Here is an 18,333-nt window from a genome sequence, read left to right as displayed (position 1 = left end):
TTTGAACATCTTTGCACTGATTTTAATTGTATACTGTGATCAATACTTCCTTGGGGTCTGTATAACTACCTAGGTATGAAATCCATGAGAGGCCCCCTCTATGTATCAAGCACGCGGCCATAGTTCTCATCACTTATACCATGAGCTGTGATTTGACACAGTCTACCGGCTGTTGATGAACATCAGCTGATAGCAAATCCTAACAAATATGCCAGCTTGATGCGAATCCTTCAAATCCCACGGGAAGACTCAAAATGTTCATGACTACCTAGTATCGTATATCCCAACCATCGCCAAGGCTGTACATGTACGTAAGTCCTCAGCCTCTCTCGGCCCCCGCGGATCCCGAATAATCCGAACCGTTGTCCATGTACCTCGCCTCACACGACGCATGCATGAGTAGGTACATACATCAATGCCACTCAAGTTTATTCTCCGCTGCAATCCGTTTAGCCTTGGTCTCTCATTTCTCGGCCACCAGCCTCTGCATCTTTGCCGTCTTAGTCCAGGGATTAGAAGACAGCTTTGTTGGAAAATTCTTTTGTGCTTGGTTTGTCTCGGACCCTGATATCGACCCCAATCTCGAGTACCTGTAGATTTTCACTGAAGATACTGGCAAGCAACAAGCATCATCCGTACCCTCTAGTGAAGCCCTAGAACCGACACTCCTCGTCTTCCTCTCATCCATCTTCTTGTCCTGCACGGAAATAATAATCAATCATCGATACAGGAGGTAAAGAAAAGAGTCACGGATCGACGTTGAATCTCCTGAAGTACGGCCCTAGAGAGGGAGAGCTACAGCCTCTTATATAATCCGACAACCAACAACATCTTTGGCAATAAGAACAATGCAGAATCTCGCGCCGTCCGCGGCCACCGACGCACGAGCGCTCCGCAAGGCTGTAAGTGCATTCTGATTCTTCTTTGCACGTGAACTCAGCTAGGAACAAGGTATAGACTGCATATCAGTCTCGGCTTCTTGGCGAGATGATACTGTAAGATGGAGTCGAAGAGATTCGTTAATTGGTTGATTCATATACAGCTGACAAGCACGTCTCCCTTATGTGAAATAGTGTGACCAGTGTCGTCAACGCAAGGTGAGTGAGCCCATCAAAGTATCTTGTCATTCTTCACCCATGAACTCGGTCGCTGAGCTCAACACGGTCTCTTCAAGATCCGCTGTGACAAAAACGACCCGTGTTCCAACTGCGTAACGGCCGAAAGACGTTGCACCTCGACTGCGTGGCAACGGCCCAAGGAGCTTCGCCAACGGGTCCTCATCTCGTCGCAGTAGTGAGTTGCCCTCCCCCTGCATCTCCAGCTTCATTCTCATCCTTGCATGAACGTTTGATGCGTCTCAACTCATCATCTCTGCTGACTCGACATCGTATGAACCTCTCAAAGTGAGAAGAAGATTGACCGGATTGAAGCCCGCCTCGCCAACATTGAGAGTCTCCTCAAGAACATATCGTCCTCAACCACCACAGACGCCTCGAGGTTCATCCACACGCCACAGACAGACCCCGCCGTGCCAGCCACCACTTCAACCGCCGACTATGACAGCTCCGACGAGGAGTCCGTCCTAGGCGGCGACTCGGGCCTGACCGTCCACACGACCTTTGCGAGCGAATTCCTCGAGCGCGCTGTCCAGAAAGCGCCCCTACCGGCTGTGAATCCCAAGATGGAGACGGCTCTCGCCAACCTGAGCCAGCTTGTTGAGTTGCAAAAGCACCGCTCCATCAGTCACGGGCCTCGATTTCCTCTGCAGCAGCCGGTGCCTCCAGGGGGTGTGAGCAAGCTGCCCATGCCCCCTATGGCAACGGTGGTTGCCCTGTTGAAGCATGTCAAAGGTATGCAACAAGCCAAACACCGGCTCCGAGCATGACTTCCTCCTATTTTTTGGGAAAGGCCGGGAAAGGTTGAACAAAAAGAGACATGCAATCTGACTCAAACCACGCTCATCCAGCCGCCCCTCCCACCTTCTTCACCATCCTCTGCACCCTCGTCGGTATCAAGGACTTTGCCGACCTGTGCCGCACCGTCTACTTCCCCGCCGAAGACTTTTCAGACGCCACCTTTGCCGTGGTCAACGCCATGCTGTACAACCTCTTCGTGGAGCAGCACTCGCTGGCCAAGGACGAGGCACTGCGCGAAGAGTACAACTCGTACGTGACCATCTGCAAGACGAATCTCGAGACGACGCTGGCCAACTTCCCGCTGTTTCTGTCTCCGAAGATTGAGAATGTGCAGGCTCTGCTGCTTGGGGTGAGTGTGCTTCTCAGTAACATAGCTTGTTGTATGCGTGATGGATTTGTGATGTGCTGATACAATTCGACGACTCTAGTGCCTCTATGCCATCGACGTCTCCCGACCCTCGGTGGCGTGGCATCTCATCACTATGGCGGCCTGGCTGTGTCAAGCAGGCGGCTACCATCGTACCGAGTCTCTCCGGAACGACCCCCCGCAGGTTGCTCAGCAAAAGAAGGTCATCTTCTGGCATGTGTATACTCTGGACAAGGGCCTGGGCCTCAGGCTTGGACGGGCGTCGGTCATAGCAGAGTGCGATATCGATATCAAACGGGAGTTCGAGGTCAACGGCTTCGACCATTTGACGTCTACCACGTTCCCGACGCTGTGGGTTGAGATTAGCAGCCTGCAGAGCCGAATCTACGAACAATTGTGAGTGGTGTAGTCGCAGGATGAAGGAGCCCGTTTGCAGTTTGGCAGGAAAAAAAAGCTCGCTAATGACTGTTGCCCCTTGCAGATACAGCCCAGTCGCTCTGGCAAGCCCTCAGTCAGATCTGATCCAACGAGCTCGAGCCCTGGCCGCAGAATGCAGCCGCCTAGAAGTTGAGACGGACGAGACGCGAGAGAAGGTGTACACACTCCTCAAGTCGATAGGTACTTCGGACGTCGTCGACGTCTTCATCAAGGGCGACGAGGTGCAGTTTTACGTCACCAAGACGCTCATCTACCGCGTCATACCGGCTCCGGAAAACTCCATCACGAGATTCTGCGACGAATGCTTAGATGCGGCCCGTCACGCAATGAGGACGCACCAGGAGTGTGTTCGATTCATGGACATTAGCACGTACATGCGGTCCATGTACATCCACTGGTAAGAAATGAGTCTCAGCCTCGTTGAAGCCAGATCTTGCCAGATACCAGAAAGCAAAACAACGAACCGCCTTTGTTGAGTCCCGAATTGCTGACCGTGTGTCTCCCCCACTGAACAGGAACCTCTTATTGACGCCATTCGCCCCGTTCTTCGTTCTCTTCTGCTACGTCATTGAGACGGCTTCGCTGGTAGACCTCAGGGTCCTCCAGGACTTTGTCGATTCCCTCGAGGGCGCAAGAGGGCTCTCGGAGCCCATTGATAAGCTCTACCGTCTCTGCCGGGTCATGTGCGACATTGCCACGTTCTATGTAGAAGCCAAGGGCCAGCAGCAGCAAAGTGAAAACTCCATTTCCATAGGAGATGAATTCGAGATGTACTTGAGCCAGCTGGGCTTCATCCCCAACGACGATCAAGCCATGGCCAACGCGGACACCACCGACGCGGGGGCGCCTATGCAGGGCAGTGACCAGGTGGCGCAGCTTGCGGATTGGTTTGTAGGCAGCCGCAACATGATCGGCCTTCTGGAGGAGGACTTGTCGCAGATTGAGTCTCATAGATGGATGCAGCCCGATGACGAGCTGTGAGGGTTCTGGACGCTTTGGATAGGCTGTTGGATATGAGCCGCAGCAGATGCAGCGACGATATTCGGTATGATCACCATGGACATAGAACTAATCGCCTGCAATAATAGAAGATGGAATCCAAACAAGTATCGACGCAGCATGTGACGTCGTCTTTTGGGCATGTCAATCGGTGGGAAACCTCGGGTCGTAGACTTCGTAGCCTTCATCTTCCGTATCGCTTTCCACGAGGGAGCCCTTGTAGAGACGCGCGGAAGATGTCGCCGGTTTCCCCTTATCTGTGAGAGCGCCAGCGGTGGGATTCGCTTGCTTGCGGGGCGAGTCTGTCGACGCTGGCTGCGATGCGGCAGCTGAAGTCGATGCGTCTGCCGGCGCGAAAGCGCTCTTGAAGCCCGTTTTCTTGAAGCCGCCCTTCTTGAAGCCACCGCCTCCGCCGCCGGATGACGGCGCATCCTGGTCGCTGATCTTGATGCTGACTATGCCGTCTGCCTTGGCCTCGGCCCTCCTCGCCTTTGCGCCGGCGTTGGGATCGCGCACCATGGCCTTCATGTCCTTGAGCCGCTGCTTGTGGCTGTGGTCATAGCTGCCGAGGTGGGCCTCATATTCGTTCATGCGGGAGTAGCCCTTGGAGCAGAGGGTGCAGTAGAAGGACTTTTGGGCCTCTTTCGCGGAGGATGTTTGCGCGGGAGGAAGGGTTTGGTGTCTCTGGAACAAGGACGCGTTAGTTGGTGATGCTGTACTGAAGAGTAGGGAGTCTGTGAGACTGCTGGAGAAGTACGTACTGGAGGCATCTTGACGGCTCCAGCTGCAATCGCGGGAGAGCTGAGCGGTAACAATTGGGATGTGAATCGTCAAGGATCGTGGAGACTGTTCGTGATAGCTTCACACTTCAAAACGTCACGCTTCTCGTTGGATTGGAGATGTCGGAAGATCGGAGGCAAAGGCCCGACAGAGCTATGGTGGGGCAGACGGAGGAGACTGTCCACTCTCGGTCCTGGGATTTACTGCTTACGGAGTAGCTGCAAGTACTCTTTGGTACGAGATCTACCGCAAGAATACCGTATAGTACCTTAGATCTAAGTGCCGCCAGGTACTGCTGTCGCTGTCCTAACAGCCCTACCACTCACTTGGATTTATCAACCAACTTGTCAAAGTTCTTTGTCACAGTATGAATTGCTGCCGTGTACGAGGCCCCATAACTGAACTGGCCGTTGAAAGTGCCCTTCGGCTCTGGCCTGGCATTGGCTCTCACAGGATGGGCAATCATCTCGCTACTTCTGGTGGCTCACGCAAGGGAGAAGGGCGATATCATAGCGTCGAGCAACTACTTGGAAGGTGACCGGTCCAAGACCAGTGGCTTGCAAGGAAGATGCCGTAGCCTCATCCGACGTGGTCCTACAGTACATACAGCACAGGGATACCCCGTCTGCAGAATAGATGAAAATCTTCTGACGCCTGTGTGTATGAAGTACATCTACACCATACATGCCCTGCTAGAGCCAATGAGACAAGGGAATTCTTGGAGGGCGTGAGGAAATACAACGTCTTAATCAAGGTGCGGGTGCTTGAGACAACTGTATGATTGCGGAACTCCCGCGGCCCAATCAGACGCCCATTGAGCGAGCCTGGTGGCTTGCATCGTCTTCCAGAAAGGGAAGCGGAAAGGAGAAGACATGTTTGAAACAGACGAGACTCAACGGCAGCTAGGTATAAACAAATACATCAAGCCGCCTCAATGTGTCTTTGCTGGTTGTTCTGTCCATCCATCACCGTACCTAAAGTAGGCAGTACTATTGAGTTGAGATATCAACCAAGTACTTCTCGATTAGGCATAGACTATCCCCCACGATCTTGTGGTCCATTGCCATTGGCAGCCTTTTTTTCCTTCTTATTTTTTCCTTCTCAACGTACTCCGTTCTCAGACCATGCTTTGATGCTCGTACGGGACATGCAGGTCTCGGGAAATTTCGTCTCTGCCTCAGACTCTTTCTCATAGCCAAGAGCCTGCCCAAGTACTTCAGTTGTTGATTTGAAACAATTCCGCTGTGAATACCGACCCCGAGCAAGGAAGAGAGGGACCGTCCAAGGAAGCCCCGTCCGCCTTCTCCATGGAGAGCGACTCAGACGCCGAGAGCCCGCGAGGCTGGCGTGAGCGGAGGAACTCGACGCTGACGGCCATTTCGCTCCTCCAGCTTGATCCTGCACCCATGGAGGACTCAGACCCGGACACACCCACGGAGGAGAAGGGGCCAATCGATCCCTTGGCTGCAGATGCCGCCATGGAAGGCGGTGCGGGCAGTATCAAGCCTGGCTCGACCATGGCGCCGGGGTTGAGTGGCAGTGGCCGAGGCGCCATCTATTACCGTGGGTGTTTTGCCTTCCTTTTCACTCTTCACTGTTCCTTTCTGTTTTTGCCTGATTCTTCTTTTCGATTTCTGCTTCTATTTTTATCCCTGTTTCCACTCAATTTCACCTGCGTTGCAACCCTGTCTCATGCGGGCTCTTTCTGAGAGCACATATCCGTCCATTACAGTTCTTTTGTGCTAATTCCACACATAGTCACCCGGTTGCAAAAGTATTCCAGCTATGCCATGTCCGCCTTCACCACCATGCACCTTGCCAATGTATCTCTCATTCCCGCAGTCACACGAAGCGTGGCTGGCTCGGAGACTTACCTGCTTATGGCCCGGGAGCTCTACCAGACCGCCATCACGGAGCCGTTGCTGGTTGGCCTGCCGGTCCTGACACACATCGGCTCGGGCATCGCGCTGCGTCTGCTGAGAAGGTCCGAGAACATTAGGAGGTACGGCGGATCGACTCCCGGCATGTACGCCCTGCTGCGTTCCCGGACAGACGCAACCGCCGCGCCGTCTCGCTCCTCGGTCCAGCTCTGGCCGCCACTCAGCTGGATATCTTGGTCCGGGTACGTCTTCACGGCTTTCTGGGGGGCCCACGTCTGCGTGAACAGAGTCTTGCCGCTGGTGGTCGAGGGCGACAGCTCCAACATTGGCCTGGCCTACGTCTCCCACGGCTTCGCGAGACACCCTCTGGTCGCCTCCTTTGCCTACAGGGGCTTGATTGGAGTGGGCTGCGGCCATATGGTCTGGGGACTCGCCAAGTGGCTTGGGATTGCGCCGTCGACAAAGGGCTGGTGGGGGAGTGAGGCGGTCACGGTGGACAGGAAGACCAAACGGCAGCGCAGGCGGCGGTGGTTGGCCATCCAGGCCGCAGTAGTGGCAGCTGCCGCATTGTGGGCGGTCGGAGGACTGGGGGTTGTCGCGCGAGCAGGGCCGGCGGATGGATGGGTTGGGAAGTTGTACGACGATCTGTTTGCACGAGTTGAGTTGTGACGATGGAGGCTGTGGTTGCAGCAACTTGCGTGGGAGATCTGTTGATGTTAGCAAGTGAGAGAGGGCCTAGACGCATCATGATGAATACACACGATCTTACGAGCACAGCAGTCACATCCTCAACCTGATTGTGATGTAGAATATCCGAGATGATGCTATGAACCACGGTCAGGATAACCACGGTCAGGATAGCCACGGACCGGATAGCCACTGGTGACTATCTCTATGCAAATGATTCACGCTGGGAGGGAGACACGGCATTTCGGACATCTATAAAGTATCAATGTATAAGCGTAGCTACATCATTCTCTTCCCCTCTCCCTCATTGTGCAATTGCGTTGGCACTTGTGCACGCTTGAAGACACTGAGCATATATGAGACCTGTGAAGAGTGGACGGAAGACACGGGGGTGACAAGAGACGAGATACAAGAGCGGACCTGAACGGAAGGCGAAAACAAATATGATCGAAGAGGGGGGGGGTATGAGAGACTGTGAAATTACATAGACGCCTTCATGGATCCATACTTGTCGCTGGGGGGTTGAGGCTCAGCCCTGCTTGGACTTTTCTCTCACTTTTCTTTGAGAGCGAAGATCAGAGGGCAGAGACTGGCCGCATCAAGAGAGAAAGGGGGGTTTGATGAGCTGTTCTGCAGCGTGCATGCTTCGTACATGCACGTACATACATTAGCAACAGCGGGTATGCTTGCAGGTAGATTTTTTTTTTTTTTTTTTTTTTTTTTTTTTTTTTTTTTTTTTTTTTTTTTTTTTTTTTTTTTTTTTTTTTTTTTTTTTTTTACAAGCCCTTTTTTTCTTTTTGCTTGCATGCGTATTGCATGCATCTCGGACTCTGGACCATGGCTTGGACTATGGCGACCTATTGGCCTGACATCCACGGCTGATACAAGCGTACCTGCAGGCGACTCGTTTGAGAAAGTGACTTGTCGTAGAGAGTGGGAATGGATCGAAGCCACGGCTGAAGTATGAGGACGAGGACGAGTCAAAGATGGGCGGAAGAAGGCCTGACGAGTGAGTCGCTGGCGGCTTGGGAGGTGGATGCCAGAGCCGGGTGAAAGCGAGGGGGGAAAAAGCAAAGAAAGATATCATGGCACATTATTCTGGTGTTTCTTTTTGATTTTTCAGAGGGGCTGAGGGTGCTACTAGTGGCGGGAGCAGTTGAGAGGTACCCGTCTGCGGAGGATGCCATACCAGGGTTACTTTGTCGAGACGGGAAGTCCTCAATGCCTGATCCCTGGCTAGCAGGTGGGAAGCAAATGGTGCCTATTCGTGGCTGAAGAGCAGTCCAACTGCGATTGGACAGGGACCCTGATGAGGGAGGGAGGGGAGGGGTAGGATTCGCGATGTATCATGTATGTAGGAAGAGTCGAGTCGACGCAAAGTACAGGTATCGAGCTGGAGCAGAGAGGAGAGAGGAACCTTTGAAGGGGAGGCAACTGTGCTCAGCTTGCATGTAGGCCGAAAGAGACGGAACAATCTACTAACCTGGACCTTGACGCGTCCCATTATTATCATATGGCCATGACAAGTGCAAGGACTATTGTATTTCTGTACGGCGGCACTGGATGAACACGGAGTCTCGAGGTTCCAATTCTCTCTCGTTGGAGGGGAGCCCTATATAAGACGGCGAGGGACCCGGAAGCCAGCACCAGCTTGGGAGCCCGCTCAAGGCTCTAAATCCCGGCACCTCGACCAGCAGCCAACAGCGCGGCTTCGGGGCCCCTTCCAGCATCCCCAGCGCTATTCCTTCAGCGGCCTTCAGTTGGCGTCGATTAATCATCTCACACTCGAATTTGCCCCCAACCTCACCTCCAGCCAACTCCTCCCCAGAACACAACATATCCCACGTTTGTGTCACCGACGTTGGGAACTCCCCATCCGCTCCTTGTCTCTCCCTCCCTAGAGAGACGCTTTTTGATATCTTACCGTTATCTCTCTCTCTCTCTCTCTCTCTCTTTTTTTCTCCGGGGTTGGAAAAGCAACGGTTGCCGTGCCCCTCACATACTCGCACCATCACCCTCTTCCACAACCTGGTCCACTGCATCCTGCATGCTGTGACGACGCTGCAAATCGCTGGACGAAGAGCTGCTGCTTGCTGTCTTGTTCATCGGTAGGGCGACTCGCACAATAAAGACATGCACTTCCGCTGACGATCTCTGCACCGAAGCGGGCAGTTCGTCCACAGTTTACAATATCATCTCTGTTCTTTTCCTCCCTTCTCCTCTCGGTCTTCGTCTCATCTTCCTTGATCCTTTTGTCGGACACGCTCCGACCTTGTATCAACCAGCCACATCTGCACATATCCATCCCACAGGCAAACACCGTTCCCCAGGACGATGTCTGTCAGAAACATGAAGAGAAAAGGGTCGCACAGCGACCCTGGCAGCAGCCACCTCCAGCCAGACGGGCGTGCCGCCCTCACCCTCCCTCGCGACGACGAGGCTTCGGCCAAGCGGCTGCGTCTCACCAGCAAGGCCGCCACCGTGGAGCTCAAAACGCCCTCGTACGACCTCGCCCGCCATGTGTCGGACGAGATCCTGCTGCGCATCTTCTCCTACGTCGACGAGCACACGCTGCTGGCCGCCTCGGCCGCGTCGCGTCGGCTCTACAGGATCGCGTCGGATCCCCAGCTGTGGCGCGTCCACTACTACCACCGGTTCATCCTGCCGCGCGCCGACCGCATTCCGGGGCTCAAGCTCGAGGCAGAGGCCAGCGGCCAGGGCGAGCCGCAAGCATCTGCAGGGGCCAACGCCGCCCAGGGAGGCAGCGGTGGCTCCAGCTCCTTGAACGACTCCAGCTCCCGAAGGCTGGCCCCCACGCTGGCTGCTCACGCCGATGCCGAGCCAGCTGAGCCGTTCAAGCCCGCTGATCCGGCCGACAAGTCCGGCCATCCCACGGACTACGTCGACTGGAAGCAGCAGTACCGCCTGCGACACAACTGGGCCCGCGGCCTCTGCGAGGTGCGCCAGGTCGAGGTCAGCCCCATCAACTGCTCCCTGGCCCCCGTCCTGGAGCGTCGGACCTTGGTCAAGGTTGTCCATGGCATTGCCGTCACCGTCGACCTGCAAGCCGGGCTCCGGGCCTGGGACCTGCGGACGCAGCTCTCGATTGCGCAGACAACCACAGAGACCCATGACGGCATCCGCCTCGTGCCTACGGCGCTCTCTCTGGACGGCCAGAGGTTTGACGCTGGGGTCTTGGACATCATGCTGGGCTTCAACGACGGCACCTTTGGCATCTGGCGGCTGACGATCAGCCAGGGCAAGCTGGCCGTCCTGTATCGCCAGGACAAGAGCTACGTGGGAAGACTCACGTCGGTCGCCTACTCTTACCCGTACGCCCTGACGGCTGCCGAGCTGGGCTTCATCTCCCTGTACACCTTTGACTCACCAGCCCCCGAGCCGGAGTCGATGCCTGCTGCTGCTGAGCCGAGCCGCTACAGCGGTGACGCGGGCTACCTCGACGACGACGAGCTGTCGACGCTCCAGGTGGGAGGCGAGGTCGACAAAAGCGCGGATCTCTCACACCCCTTTGTGCTCTCGTCGCTCAAGTCCGACTACTCGCGGCAGCCGCTGGTCTTGTCCCTCCGCCAGCTCAAGGACTCGGCCGTTGCGTCCATTGCCTACTCGTTCGACACTGTGAGCGGCTGGGCCATTGGTATTCAAAACTTTGACATCCGGCCCTCGGGCTGCTCCAAGCCCGACGTCATCACGTCTCGCGTTGCCTACACTCTGCCTGCCGATACTCGCGGCCTGACCGCGCCGGCTCACTACCGGCCAAAGTGCCCTACATGCGCCAACTTTCCCGACTCGTACTTGGACGACGACGAGGGCGGGCCGGCCAAGCTCTGCTACAGCCACCCCTATCTGCTCGCGACGATGCACGACAACACGCTCGTGCTCTTTGTCGTTACTGCAACCGAGAAGTCTTTTGCCATCTCGAACCCTACGAGGCTCTACGGGCACACCTCGGGCATCGCTGATGCCGATGTCACGCCAGAGGGGAGAGCCGTGAGTGTCAGTGAGCGAGGCGATGAGATTCGCGTCTGGGATCTTGAAGGGGGCCGTCGCGACATGAGCGTCGAGGTGAGGCCCCGGCCTGGCAGAGAATCCGACGATGTAGAAGACGAATACGCCTCTTCGGACGCGGAGCAGAGGCGGAACTGGGTTGGGACAGACGACCAAAGAGTGACTGTCCTGAGCGAGACGCTGGACGGTCGGGAGAGTCTGGTCACCTATGACTTTACCTGATTCTGTTTCAGCGGTCCATTATTTGCATACTTGTCACAGACGGCGTTTGGAAAGAGAGGGAATAGGTTACAGCATCTACAGGATGTACAGCCGTGGATATACTAGGGATCGGGAAAGCGATGGCTTTTTGTTTTTCTTTCTTTTTTTTTCTCCCTTGGGATGGATATGGAACACCTGGCAGGCGGCTCACGTTTCGATACAAGACGTATGCATTTCTGAGGACGTTTTTTCTTTCGTCCATCTGTCGGATATGATGCAAGATTTCAAAAAAAGGAAGCGTATACTGCGACTGAAGGATATAATCTGGGTGCTCGGGGTCTCTTTTGAATTTTGTTCTTTTGCTTTTTTAGCACGGTTGGCTGTGACATAGACCTATGTTTCCTCTCCGTCATTGCTATTGCTACTCCGGCTCTTATCCAGTGATGTCCCCCATGCTTGGCTGCCACGACACCTCTGATCTAGTCACCGTGGCTTGGCTGCGAACGACTTCAAGATGAACACTCATGGTCTGCCGTCGGGGGTTGACTTTGATAGTCACTCTGCTGCTCCAGCACGCGGCTAGACGAATGATGCCGTCAGACGAGAGACGCAGCTAGACGAGAGGCATGGTCATGAAACAGAATCCTGCGGAATTCAATAGCCGTCCATATTGAAGATCTGGGCATTGCGTAAAGGGGCCCCAGTCGAAGAGGGATAGACAGACAGACATGCTGAGATTTCTGTGACGGGATCTGCTGAGTGAATCTTGTGGTTGTTCCGTGTTGCAATGAGGCTCTTGACAAACGTATGCGAGACGTAGATCAACAAGAGAAATGAGATTTGACGAGTTTTTGATTCTCGATTTTACTTGGTCGTACAATTTGCTCTCCGGCAATTATGCAGTTGTTAAGACTATTATACATCTTTTATTCCCATCCAACCATCCATGCTCTCTCAAACAGTCCCTCTCACACTCGATTGATTCATGGCATCTCCGACGCAACCTGATCTGGCTTCATAGGCTCCTGCTCCGAGGCGGTAGGATGGTCCGCACTGGCGAAGCCTTTCTGGCCCTTCTCGACGCCCTCGGGCAGATCCCATCCATGGTACCTCACGGGATCGACCCTATTTGCTTCCGCAGCAATAGCTCCCAATGAAGTTCCCTCCTTCTTGCGACCCCTCGGGTGCACCCTGGACTCAGTGTGCTTCTTGCCCGGCAGCTGCGCGGCGACTTCTCGTCCTTCCTGGCCCTGCATGGGGACGCCGACGCCCTTGTATACGTCCTTTGATGTGGCGCCGGGGAAGTCGAGGGGATCCGTCCAGGTGGAGGGGTCGACGTCGGGGTTGTTGGCCTGGCCGGGGATCTCTGAGATGGGATTGGGGCGGAAGGAATGCTCTGCTGGGGCGGTTCCGGGGGGATATATCTCGAGGTGGGATTCGGGGAGGCGGTCGTTGCCGACTTTGACGCCGGGTTTGTGCTGCAAAAGATGATTGAGTTAGCCACTGTTTTTGAAGATGACGAGTCAAATTGAAGTTACTCATTGATGACTTACTCCTCCCTTCATCATGGGCTCGGATGGCGGGCGGCGAGCGTGGAATTCGCCAGTGTAGTGTTTAGGCCCGTGTTCAGCCATGTTTGACGATTGTATGTTGTGATGTTGCGTTTGACGGAGTTTTGTTTGGGTGTAACGTGTCAATGAGTAAGTAGTGGATGAAAAAATAAATATGAATGTCAATTGAGTTAATTCGAGTCACTTAATGTTTGGTTGTCGTTCAGTTTATATAGGCCTCTTGCTCTGAATCAAACGTGTCTATGATTTCATCGCCTGCGGTTGTCAGAGGATTACATCATACCGCGTCTCCACTGAAGGCAATGGATTCAGTTCGGTTTGGAGTGTTTCCAGGCGTTGGATCTCCAAGCGAGGATGATGAAACGGCTGCATCATTCTTTCGAAATGCATCTAAAACGGGCAGCCAGTTGCAATGAGACGAGGGTGGCGACCAGCCTCATCTTTGATGGCGCTTGATAAGTGGAGAAGGGGTCTTTGAACTTGCTATGAACACTTCAGGAGAGAGAGAGATATGGAAGATGGACGACGTTGATTGAATACATTTCTTGTGTTCCTTGATTTGTTAAAATCGACGAGATGCAGATGAGCGAGCAATTGTCAACGTTGTCGTCTCGTGTACGTATGTCTTGAACAAGTGGTGAACACAAAGTGAAGGCCTCGTGTTAGTTCGAATTGCCTGGTACTCCTATGTACTGTATGCAATTGCCTAGTCTTGATCAAACCTAGAGCTATACATCGCTGGAAAGCTTAATATCCTTTATCTGCCCATTAAATCCCCGTCCAATCGTCTGCATCGGCGCCTCAATCGCCATCGGCCCCTCCTGCATGTATCCTCCCCAGATGCCCATCAGGATCGTCACCTCCTGGCGCTGCTTGCCCACCGAGATGAACGTCTGAGGACCAATTCCCTGGACGGTGACGTCGCTCCATTTGTTGAGAGGCAACGTCAGATTGACTGGATACGCAATGTTATGGGACACGAGCATGAGGTTCGTTGACGAGCCGTTGCCGTTCAGAAAGCTGCTGTCAGGGCCAGAGAAGAGCGTGCCGCCGTGAGACTTTGGCATCACCGAAAAGCAAAGCGTGTAGTTGCGTCCCTTGCTCGTCAGAGGAGTCTTGAGATGGGCTCCGCGGCCGTTGAGCTGGAGAGCGCCGCCGCTCACATAGGCGCCGTTTTCGAGGTGCCCGTGATAGTTGTTTCCAGAGCCATCGAGGACAGCAACCGCCGACAAGAGGCCACCATGGCCGAAATTGTAGGATACAATGGTCGGACCCTTGGAGGGAATGCGCTGGTCGAGATTCTGATCCGGCACTGCTGGCTGCAGAGTAGCGAATAGGCTGGCATAGTCCTTCTCCTGCAGCGAGCCTCCCCATTGCTTGTCGGCCAGAGCCGGCAAGCCGTTGCGGACCATGTAGTAAGCTTCGTGGTATGTACTCGCGTTGGGGCCCCAGTCGTTCCATACCACGGCCAGATGGCCAAGCACGTTTGGGCTACCTCGAGGGGGATTGTTTGTCGCGTTGGCATTGTCGAGAATATTGGGCGCGAAAGCACTGCCATCGGGGGCGCCGTGGAAGACGCGCTGGGTATCGAGCTCCTTGGGATAGACGTCGCCGTCGGAATACTTGAGATCGAGGTAGAAATAGTCGTCGCTGTTAACAATGTTGTATCCCTTGTCGATAAAGTCGAAGAGGCCGTTGTCTTGGCCAATCTGCCAATGCTGGATCGTCACGTCCTTGTCGACGTTGACGGAGCCAGGGGCAGACGAGGGCGGGAACGTGCCCCAGATGCGAGTGCTCTTCCCAGAGATGGACCGGATGTAGGCGCTCATGTCGTTGACAAACGTGCTGTACTCGTCAATGAAGTTGCTGTCGTACTCGTCTGCCCCGATGTGGACAACCTTGGAGTGAAAGTTGTTGATGACGGCCTTCCAGTACGACTTGACCGTGGGAAGCGTCTCCGGATGGCTCAGGTTGAGCATGCTAAAGTCGGAGAGCGCAATCTCGGGCCTCCAGTCAGTCGTCGCCATCGAGTGTCCCGGCGACTCGAGCTCAGGCAAGATGGTCACGCCACGACGAGCACACTTTTGCTGCAACTTGTCGAAGTCGGACGGGCTGTATGTCTCGTTGACGGGGCGAGCGAGGCCAGCGACTGCCGGGTCAGGGGAATCGACTCGAAACGCCGCGTAGAGCTGGAGGGCGAGCTCGTGAGAGCCGAGCTTGGCGGGGTCCCAGACGTGGTCGCTGAGGTGGAGATGGAAGACGTTTTGCTTGAAGAACGAGAGGTAGGAGCACATTTCTGCGAGGAAGTCGGCTGGGTAATAGTGGCGACCGACATCGAGCTTTAAAGAAGCGAACAGGCAGGACACTGGTCAGTCGTTGGGTGTTCAAGGTGAGCTGTTTGTCCTGACTCTGTGACATACCATCATGCCTCTTTCTGACCATCCAGGAGAGTCGACACCCGTCCCAAGCTTGAGCTTCTTGTCGTTGATCAACGACTGCTGCAGGACTGTCCGAGTCCCCCACCAAGCTCCAAGAGGGCTGGCACCGCTGACGGTAACTCCTGAAGAAGTCACGATAAGGCGGTAGCCCTCTGAAGTCCTGTTTCCCGCGGCGTTGACAAACTGTGGCTTGTCACGGTCCAGCGTGAGATAGATGGAATTTTTAATGGCCTTGGATCCAGGGACCAAGACGGCGTCGATGCCAATGCCGGCCAGATCATCTCGAAACGTCTCTGCAAACTCCCACAGGGTGGGAGGAATAAAGGTGAGGCCATCTTCATCGCGGGCAGACGAGTGGGCAAGTTCGACAACGATGGTGTGGACCTTGCTCAAGTCGAACGTTCGGTCAGAGGAGATGTCGAATGGCACCGTCGGTATTCCTAGGAGTTGGGTGCGTGCTATCTGCTGGATTAGAGCTGATCAAAACCTGCTTCAATGAACTAGTAATCACGTACCTAGGGCAGCCAAGCTCGTAATCACCACGAGAAATTTCATAGTGTTTTCAATGGCAATCCCTCCGTGCCACGTCCCGTTCCTCGCTATGAGAAGTCCTCTCCATGCTGGGACTGGGCGTTATATTCCATAAATACCTACGATGGCTGTAATTGCCCGTATTTTCGATCAGTATCTTGACTTCAACCGCGTAACGTTACAGCAGCAACCCCATGGGGATAGCTCTGCCGGTTGGGGCGGAGACGTGCCAGGGGTGAGGGAAGCTAGCGTGGGGAGCATCGTGGTAGATAAGAGATTCGACATTTCGATGCGTCGAACTGCTTCGGCAAGTGAAGCTGGGGTTTCGAGAATTACTGGCGAGTGATCTTGGTGTCAGCTTTTGATGAGGAGAGAGAGGAAGGAAGAAGAGTTCTCTTGGGGCTCACCTCTGGTAGAACCGAGCGAGTGGCTGGCGTTTCTGGAGCTGATGGACAAGGATGGGGAAGATAAGAGTTAGATCGAATTTGGTTCGTGTGGGGACGGAAGATCTGCCTGTCAGATCGCATAGCTACTGCTGCAGACGATGGTCGAGCTGAGGTTGCTCTGATATTTGGATTAGATTCTGATGGAGGGAACGAAGATGAAGAGGGAGATGGGAGCTGCGATGGAGGTGAAGATGGAGACGAAGATGACGGTGAAGAAGAGATGGAGCTGGAGCTGGAGATGGAGCTGACGATGGAGTTGAACATGTAGCTGAACATGAAGCTGAATATGGAGCTGAACATGAAGATGGAGATGCAGATGGAGGCAAGGATAGAGCTGGAGAGGCCATCAAGCTGGGTCGACGAATCTCGAAAAGAGTTGGAATAAACACGGCCGACGAGGCAGACTACGGGCAAACACCACAAGGCAGGATCCCCGACAGGTCATCATCATCAAAAGTCGTCGCAGTCTCTGCCAGACATCATAGCTAGCTTCAGCTCCCAAACATTCTCGCTTCTCTACGTTCGTGTGATATTGTGTTTCCGTCCTCGCGTGCTTTCTCCTCTCTCTTCACCAGCAGTCCACAACGCCATCAAGGCAAAGCAGCATCTGTCTGTTGATTCTTCCTCATGCCACAGGACAAGCCTGTGCTCACAATGAAAAGTGAAGATCTGCAAAGCAGGTAAATCAAAAATTGTTGCTGACTAGGCCCCCCCTCGCTAGTATTCCGAGTTCTTGAGGTCGGAATACTAGAAAAACCCTCAGGGTTCTGGGGAAGGGTTGAGAGGGAAAAAAAAAGAAAAGGGAATCAAAAGTCGGGGGGAGCAGGAGATGTTTATATAGACGGCCTCCTGGCCCGTGCGCCCTCGTTGTCTATGCATAGGTAAGCAGATGCAGTGAATGATGCCTCCTCTGCCAGCAGCTCGGGAGTGTTGACAGCCAATGAGGAGGGAGAAATGGGGGGGGGGTGAGCTCCTTGATGTTGCTGGAATGTGCTGGAAGATTGTGCCCAGTCTGCTCTGTGGCGGCTCGGCTGACATCTGAGGCTTCTGGAGAGTATCAGGGCGAAGTAGATCGAGGATTACTTGATAACAAGTCCCCTTTTCCTCCTCGACATCTCCGCTGGCTCTCTGGGTTTCTTTCAAGGAGACGAACCTCGGAGACATCCCCAGCCGAGACTTGCTCACAGCATTAGACAGATGGACGAAATCAAGTAACAAAAGTTGAGCAAACTGAATCTCCACGGCTGTGACTGAAATGGAACGCGTCTTAATATTCAACTGGTGGGATTTGTTCGGTTGGTGCTTGTTCTGAAAGACTGTGAGACAAAGAAACATCCAACAGTGTACCGTACCCAGACCCGAACAACGTAAGATGATTCTTTCAGTCTGAGCCTCAAGGTGTGAGAATATTGTTCAGCACCTCCGTACCCAGCTCCAGAAACCTGACATCCTGAGAGCTCCCCGACACTCTCCCCCCTCGAGTCCACCATCAGAGCCACAGAGTTTTACGACACGACGACCTACAAGCAAGAATCCTCAGAGAAACGCCGCAATCGACAAGATGACGAAATAATATTCGCCAATATTAAGACTTTTCTAGCCAGCTTTACAAAATCGACTTTCTCTGTACCACCAGATGGGCCAGCGATCCGCAGCTCGTCCATTCCTGGCCTTGCGAGCCTGCTTCTGAAATCAAACCTACTGTTGTTCTTGCCCCTGTCAAGAGAAGGCGGCACTCTGATGGTGATATCTCGCCTCGCGGTATAACGACCGAAAGATGGCATCAGATGCCTGCTGCAAATCTCACAATCCGGTCAAGCTAAATCGACAACCCCTGACCACATGCAGGTAAGCTGCCTGTCACCTCTTTGAGAAGGTCCCTGACTCCAGATTCGATTACAACTAACAACCTTCTCCGCACAGTACGAACGGTAGATGCTGCTGATTTGATCCCATCCCACTGTCCAAATCCGACCTTCCTGATCGATCGAGAGAGGCTCGCCAGCATTGGTCAAGTCAGGCCACAAAGAAGGGTTCAAATAGAGGCAAGTCT

The 18,333-nt window shown here is 54.1% G+C and overlaps 7 protein-coding genes across 7 annotated transcripts; 3 read left to right on the top strand and 4 right to left on the bottom strand.

Annotated features, from left to right (window-relative positions):
- Positions 1-848: 848 nt before the first annotated feature.
- On the top strand, positions 849-3,702 carry CCMA1212_009140 (uncharacterized protein; the record flags this gene model as incomplete). The annotated part of the gene is made up of 8 exons (XM_073706238.1): positions 849-902; positions 1,074-1,097; positions 1,175-1,293; positions 1,405-1,850; positions 1,967-2,265; positions 2,345-2,679; positions 2,765-3,118; positions 3,237-3,702. The coding sequence occupies 8 exons, from the start codon at positions 849-851 to the stop codon at positions 3,700-3,702; spliced, it is 2,097 nt and encodes a 698-aa protein (XP_073555318.1).
- A 162-nt stretch (positions 3,703-3,864) lies between these two features.
- Positions 3,865-4,490, bottom strand: CCMA1212_009139 (uncharacterized protein; the record flags this gene model as incomplete). The annotated part of the gene is made up of 2 exons (XM_073706237.1): positions 3,865-4,404; positions 4,482-4,490. The coding sequence occupies 2 exons, from the start codon at positions 4,488-4,490 to the stop codon at positions 3,865-3,867; spliced, it is 549 nt and encodes a 182-aa protein (XP_073555161.1).
- A 1,226-nt stretch (positions 4,491-5,716) lies between these two features.
- On the bottom strand, positions 5,717-6,019 carry CCMA1212_009138 (uncharacterized protein; the record flags this gene model as incomplete). The annotated part of the gene is made up of 1 exon (XM_073706236.1): positions 5,717-6,019. The coding sequence occupies one exon, from the start codon at positions 6,017-6,019 to the stop codon at positions 5,717-5,719; it is 303 nt and encodes a 100-aa protein (XP_073555162.1).
- On the top strand, positions 5,808-7,049 carry CCMA1212_009137 (uncharacterized protein; the record flags this gene model as incomplete). The annotated part of the gene is made up of 2 exons (XM_073706235.1): positions 5,808-6,063; positions 6,259-7,049. 2 exons carry the CDS (start codon positions 5,808-5,810, stop codon positions 7,047-7,049), a joined length of 1,047 nt encoding a protein of 348 aa, XP_073555163.1.
- A 2,352-nt stretch (positions 7,050-9,401) lies between these two features.
- On the top strand, positions 9,402-11,315 carry CCMA1212_009136 (uncharacterized protein; the record flags this gene model as incomplete). The annotated part of the gene is made up of 1 exon (XM_073706234.1): positions 9,402-11,315. The coding sequence occupies one exon, from the start codon at positions 9,402-9,404 to the stop codon at positions 11,313-11,315; it is 1,914 nt and encodes a 637-aa protein (XP_073555164.1).
- Positions 11,316-12,277: 962 nt separating this feature from the next.
- On the bottom strand, positions 12,278-12,928 carry CCMA1212_009135 (uncharacterized protein; the record flags this gene model as incomplete). The annotated part of the gene is made up of 2 exons (XM_073706233.1): positions 12,278-12,772; positions 12,848-12,928. The coding sequence occupies 2 exons, from the start codon at positions 12,926-12,928 to the stop codon at positions 12,278-12,280; spliced, it is 576 nt and encodes a 191-aa protein (XP_073555165.1).
- A 665-nt stretch (positions 12,929-13,593) lies between these two features.
- Positions 13,594-15,858, bottom strand: CCMA1212_009134 (Beta-N-acetylhexosaminidase; the record flags this gene model as incomplete). The annotated part of the gene is made up of 3 exons (XM_073706232.1): positions 13,594-15,204; positions 15,286-15,761; positions 15,819-15,858. The coding sequence occupies 3 exons, from the start codon at positions 15,856-15,858 to the stop codon at positions 13,594-13,596; spliced, it is 2,127 nt and encodes a 708-aa protein (XP_073555166.1).
- Positions 15,859-18,333: the final 2,475 nt, after the last annotated feature.

The sequence above is a fragment of the Trichoderma ghanense genome (assembly GCF_004382785.1).
Source record: "Trichoderma ghanense strain CCMA-1212 chromosome Unknown scaffold_15, whole genome shotgun sequence".
Lineage (NCBI taxonomy): Eukaryota > Fungi > Ascomycota > Sordariomycetes > Hypocreales > Hypocreaceae > Trichoderma > Trichoderma ghanense.
Note: the sequence above shows the minus strand (reverse complement) of the source record. Positions and strands in the feature narration are given on the sequence as shown.